Source organism: Brassica oleracea, chromosome C8 (assembly GCF_000695525.1).
Source record: "Brassica oleracea var. oleracea cultivar TO1000 chromosome C8, BOL, whole genome shotgun sequence".
In the NCBI taxonomy this organism is placed as follows: domain Eukaryota; kingdom Viridiplantae; phylum Streptophyta; class Magnoliopsida; order Brassicales; family Brassicaceae; genus Brassica; species Brassica oleracea.
The window spans coordinates 19,977,546-19,983,330 of NC_027755.1; the positions used below are offsets into that span (position 1 = coordinate 19,977,546).

Genomic DNA, 5,785 nt, shown 5'->3' on the forward strand with positions numbered 1-5,785 from the left:
AGATTGGGTTCATCAAAGATGAGAATCATATATATATATGGTTTACAGAGGGGCTACAAATCAGGAACATTTATGATCAAGCGATTTAAGATGGGGACATGAAGAGTTCACCGGTGAAAAAATAGATTACGAACATACACACGGCGCAACTCTGTAACTCAGACTTGTTTGAGACAATAATGAAAAGAACCCATATTAAACTACAACAGTTTACAATATAGGAAAACCATAATTGTTGCAAACTTAAGCTTTTTTTCATATAACGTGATGAATCCCATTTAAAAATGAAACCCATAATACACTTGTAGGTCCGACCCTCAGAGGAAGCCGAAAAAGCAAGGGCTTCCGACCTTCATAAATATATATTAGGTTCGGCCATCAATGTACAAAGGTATCAGTTAGCTTAGTGGTATAAATGTTGGTGTTTATATCTCAATAACACGGGTTCGAGCCATGGACTTGACACTTTTTTACACTTTTTAAAAATATGGCCCACAAAACGATGACGTGACACGCTGAGGAGTGAGCAAAAACTGATTTATTATAATATAGATTTTAATAAGAAACATATAACTTTGTAGAAAAACCACGTATACAAGTTACAAGTTAGTGCACTAGCACCGTTTCATGCAATGACTATAAATACTTTCCTAGTTCAACTCATCTCCTCAATCTAATATCTCTCTTCAGAAAAAGACCGTCGTCAAAAATACACGAAAGGATGAAATTGATCCTCTTCAAAAGGCCATGCGATTACTCAAAGATGAACAAGGAAGATCCAGAGGAGGTACTTCACCGGCGAGCCAAGTTCTTGATCTACAAAAAGCTTCAAGAAGCCGACTTGATTTCTCGTCGTTCTCCTCCCACGTCGTTGTTGTTTCTACGTATGAAGCTTTTCCGGTTGAAAGCAATGATCGGAAAAGAGTTGAGTAATCTACATCGCATCATCGTATCCACCATTAGATTTGGCGGAATCCGAAAGCACTCACTAGGCGGTGTAAAAGTGTTTAAGAAGATGTTCCACGGTGGTGCAACAACCGGATTATCTAGGCCGCCTATTTTCACTCTCGAAGTTTGATTTTATATTTATTTTCTTGTTTTTGTGAATTTCTCTTGATCTCTATTACAAAAGCTAATTAAGGGTGTAATATGAAGATATCTTGAGTTTTGTTTCTCTCATTAAAGAGGAAAGAAAACTTAAACCATCTATTTATATCCGTATACATTCTCTCTCTCTCTCTCATATGAGAAAAAAAAGAACTGATAAAGCTCCTTACTTGTACTTGTCCATAATTTTCTTTGCTTCTTCAAGTGGATCATTATCCATTGGTGTGGAACCAGAAATATTATCTTCTCCACCTCTCTGTTTAGGAGCTTCATCTTTGTTGAAGGCTATGAATAAGAAATATGCAAATCCCATTGTACCCTGAAAAAAGACACTCAATGGAGGCTGGCTTTAGATAGAGACTGTACAAAAAAAATCAGCTATATAAGAAAAGGGAGGGAGGGTTAAAAACATACCAATACAAAGAAAGCAGTTGATAGAAACGACTTGAGAACAAACAATGAAACCGCCAATGCTGCAATTGTCACTGAGATCCTAGCAACAGGTCTAGGCACAGAAACCTTCCAAGCAAGCAAATGACAACCATAAGTGTGACTAAAAATAAAAAAACATTTAGATTCCAACAACGGTCAAAGACAAAGACTAAGAGAGAGCTCACAGGTACTAGGTTGGTTCCTGCTTCGATTCCATCTTTCCCAATATTCCATGCGGTTTTAAGAACTATTTATACAAACATTAGCAGATACTCAATGCATCTCTGAACTAGAAATGTACAAACAATCAAATTTTTACTAATCATACGAAGATAAACTTGGTTTATTTCGAGATCATTTTTATGGTAATAAGCATTTCAACTGCACACAATCAATTCGAAAATTGTTCTAATAATGATTAGTAAACTCGTTGCACAAAACAATGAACGCTTAATCCAATCATACATAAGGATATCTTCTTTCTTTCTTTCTTTCAAGATAACTCAGTGAGCCGTTTGCTACTTAGCAATCAAAAACCACAAAATTCGCAAAGAGAGAATGAGATAAAACCTTTCAGGAGACTAGTCTGGGCAGACAAAACAACGAGTGTTTTTGTCGGCACGCGATGAGAGGAGGAGATTCGAATCCTCGATTTAAGAAGCAGCGAAGATGCGTGTTTTAGGTTCAAAACAGAACAAGGGGAGGAGAGGAAAGGAGAATTCAGGGTTTGTGAGAATCTTGAAGGAGTGAGAGGCCAAGGATTCAAACAAGGAAACGCAGCGAGAGAAGAAGAAGAAGCCATGACCATATAAAACGCTTGAGACTCGATGAAAATGAACCGGAGGAGGAACAATAAATTTAGTTAAGGATCTAAATGAAAATACATTTAGTTAAGGATCTAAATGAAAATACATTTAGTTTTCGTATCTCTCCTTCCTCCTTTCCCCTTGTCTCTTTTAGCCTTTCTGATTTATTTATTTACTACGGTACGGCCATAAGCATTTTATAAAATTTAAACTTACATTATTTATTTAAAAATCATCACTTTTTCAATTATATTGCTTTCAACTATATTTTAAGAAAATCTCCAAAAATCTTCAACGACCTTAAACTTATCACTGTTGTAATTAGAAGTTTGAAGACTGAATAGTTCTGTGTTTTATTAATCATAACATGAGTTCCTTTATATAAGGATTACAAGTCATAGAAAAAGAAAGTATCCAAAAACCTAAACCAACAAGGATTAGGAAAACTACTAATACATAATAATGGAAAGATAACAATTACAAAGAAAAGGAAATAGAGTTTCATTTTCTCCAAAGCATAAGCCGCCTCTCTCTCTCTCTTTCCTAAGGTCATGGCCGCATCTCTCTCTCTCTCTCTAGGGTTGGGCCGTCTCTCTCTCTAAGTGTATGGACCGGTTATGGACCGAGCCGTTTATGGACATCCATCAATTGATTTATAACACTCTCCCTTGGATGCCATAACCATTCAAGGATTGTAATACACTTAATGTTGCCTCATTAAAACCTTATCAGGAAAACCCTATGGGACAAAACCCTGATGAAGGAAAAAGAGTACAACACGTAAAAAAGAGTAAAACACGTACTGCTCCCCCTGATGTGAACCTCAGTGTAGGTTCTTTAGTCTACGCATCTGATGCGTGATCTTTCCTGGACGTGCAGGAAGGGAGTAATCAAATCGGCCAAGTTTATTACTGAACCGTAATTGGACCATTTTGATCTTTCCGGTCTTTTCTCATGTCTTCTGACATCGTGTGTACATGGTCAAGAAGTGAACATTTGCTGTCGACCACTCTATACTTTGGTCAGACATACTAAACATACTTATGGACAATAAACTAAGTATGGTACCATGAATTTATAATCTCAGGTCGTAAACCTATGATCCGGTGTATCTTCTATACACGGATGTGTACCAATGTCTTTGTCCATTGATCTTTCTTTATTATCATCATCAGCCATATTCTATTCTAATTGATTCATGTTGAGTCATAGATCTCAACCACACAAGCCCACAGATACTCCGTTTGACATTGTTGTAATGAATTTTACAATCTTATCTAACCATGGCACTGTGGCCAAATACACTCATGAATCTCACATGTGGTCATCGATCTCTATTGCCTTAGGCAATGCCATATTCGTTTTTCATTGCAGTCCTATCCTTATATTCATGTCGTCTCATGACCTTTGTTGCTGTGGATCATATCACACAATGAATATATATTAGGTCATGGACTTCGATCACACATTCTTATGGACTGCAACCTATTGGTATCCGATCGAGAAGGATAGATTAAATGTCTCCTCTCAACCTCACAGCAGCAGCAGACTGTTCTGCTATGCCGGATCCTTATCTAAGGGATCTGATGTTGGATTGGTCTATCCGGAGAACATGTTATCCGAGGTAGCAAGCTAAGGCAATCTGAATTACCTTTCTTTGGGCTGATCTTTCTTTTCCACTAGCCCGTACTACAATCTAGTCGGTCCATGCTAGTGTCACAGATCTGTATAAACCTTTTAACCTCTCTTTAGGTTGGTTTAGTATAAACACAAGGAATTCGAATTTCTTTATTAGTTTACATATGGACTGAATTTGATCGTTCTTATTTAACTCCTTTACTAGTATTATATACTATATGCAGCTGCTTTGTTTCAGTCCATGAACAGCTTAGGAACAATGTTGTCCTTTATCCAGTGATCCATATGCTGCTTACTACATCTTTATATGTCAATCTAATTTCTTTCTTATGACCAGACCTTTGTCAATTTCGAAATTATGTAGCAGCATCCACCACATAGGAGTTTATCTCCTTATAATTTGTTTCATGGTCTCTGTGACTATCCTTGTGTAACAAGCTATGATCGAATGCTGTTAGTAGGAAACATGAACACCTTTAGACCTCGTGATCATGTACCATATCTCACAGTTTCTTTTCCCTCACAAGACCCATATATTTCACTGGTTTATCTCAGATGGCATTTCTGTATATGTATGTATGGCCAATACGCCTATCTCTTCTTTATAGATACTTTAAACCCCACGTTTATCTTTTCAATGTCCCTATGGATGGATGTCCGATCCTTATAGGTAATGGACTGCACGGCCAAGCCGTTTATATCATGGTCATAGACCATGGTTCACGAATTTGTTCACGAATTTGTAGTATTGATCATGTATCACGGGTTTATCCTCTCTCCCCTTCATGAACATACTATAGTTTCGTGATGCTTAGGACAATAAATCCCAATGAGTTTCCCTTTGTGTACATGTTTCACAACGGGAGATCTTATGGGATAACTCTTTGTGTCTTCTCAATATCAATCTTTGCATCAAGTTTAGACTAGGATGGCTAATCCGGTCTTGCCATAAAGTGTATAATTTTCGTGGGATATATCAGTATGATCACCACGGCTCTTGACTCTTATCATACTGATCTGTAGCATGGTTTTGATCAGTAGATTACATAGGTATAGTCTTGACCACTTTCTTAAAGGGTCTTAGGCGTTTTCTTTCTTTCTTAACTTTGAAAGGAACTTGTTTCCTTTTGTCCATTGTTTCTATTTGGAAACCATATTAACTCAATGGTTCATATATTTTTGGGTGTATATAATGCCCTTTAGGCAATGCCTTAACCATAGGTTTCTTACTAGGCTACTATACCGTACCATAATGCCTTTTAGGTGATTTCTTTATCAATCATTCACATTATCAAGTAAGATCAGACAAGATATAATAATAATGAACTCAAATCAATTCTATTATTATATATAAAATCGTGAATGACAATTAGGTTTAAAGAAAAATACAAATCAAAGACTTAAAACACAATTAGCATGTCCAAATCTTTCTTTAGTCAATAGACATGCCGGCCACACCATCAGTTACATTGGACACAGCTGCCTTGGATTCATCCTGATCCATATCAGTATTTGCTTCAGGATATCTCATCTCACTATTTCTTTTTAGTAACTGATTACTCTGCTCAGTTAGGCATGAGAGCGGATCATTATAGGTAGTGAAACCTTTTTCTCTATAGATATGTTGTAACAATAGATTTCTTGGATCGGCTGTGAGGAGGGTCTTTTCCAGTAAATCCTCCTCTGTTACCACTTCACCACATAGTCTCAGTTTGTAAACGATTTTGGACAAAGCAAAATGATATTCATCCACACACTCAAAGTCCTGGAATCTGAGACTCATCCATTCATGCATGGCCTTT

At 36.9% G+C, this 5,785-nt stretch overlaps 2 protein-coding genes across 2 annotated transcripts; one reads left to right on the forward strand and one right to left on the reverse strand.

Moving 5' to 3' along the window:
• The first annotated feature begins 649 nt into the window (after positions 1-649).
• On the forward strand, positions 650-1,078 carry LOC106309865. Its single transcript, XM_013747009.1, has one exon. It carries the CDS (start codon positions 722-724, stop codon positions 1,076-1,078), a length of 357 nt encoding a protein of 118 aa, XP_013602463.1. The 5' UTR covers positions 650-721.
• A 41-nt stretch (positions 1,079-1,119) lies between these two features.
• LOC106309864 lies at positions 1,120-2,392 on the reverse strand. Its single transcript, XM_013747007.1, has 4 exons — positions 2,110-2,392; positions 1,725-1,786; positions 1,522-1,626; positions 1,120-1,426 (listed from the first exon to the last, which is right to left on the reverse strand). Exons 1-4 carry the CDS (start codon positions 2,345-2,347, stop codon positions 1,274-1,276), a joined length of 558 nt encoding a protein of 185 aa, XP_013602461.1. The 5' UTR covers positions 2,348-2,392; the 3' UTR covers positions 1,120-1,273.
• Between the last annotated feature and the right edge of the window lie 3,393 nt (positions 2,393-5,785).

What these genes read in the sequence shown, in the direction of transcription:
- LOC106309865 (XM_013747009.1), top strand. Translation starts at nt 722, where the DNA reads ATGAAATTGATCCTCTTCAAAAGGCCATGCGATTACTCAAAGATGAAC.
- LOC106309864 (XM_013747007.1), bottom strand. Translation starts at nt 2,347, where the DNA reads ATGGTCATGGCTTCTTCTTCTTCTCTCGCTGCGTTTCCTTGTTTGAAT. An exon ending in CAGGAACCAACCTAGTACCT is followed by an intron (nt 1,627 to 1,724) that starts GTGAGCTCTCTC and finishes CTTGCTTGGAAG; the next exon opens with GTTTCTGTGCCTAGACCTGT. An exon ending in CAACTGCTTTCTTTGTATTG is followed by an intron (nt 1,427 to 1,521) that starts GTATGTTTTTAA and finishes GTCTTTTTTCAG; the next exon opens with GGTACAATGGGATTTGCATA.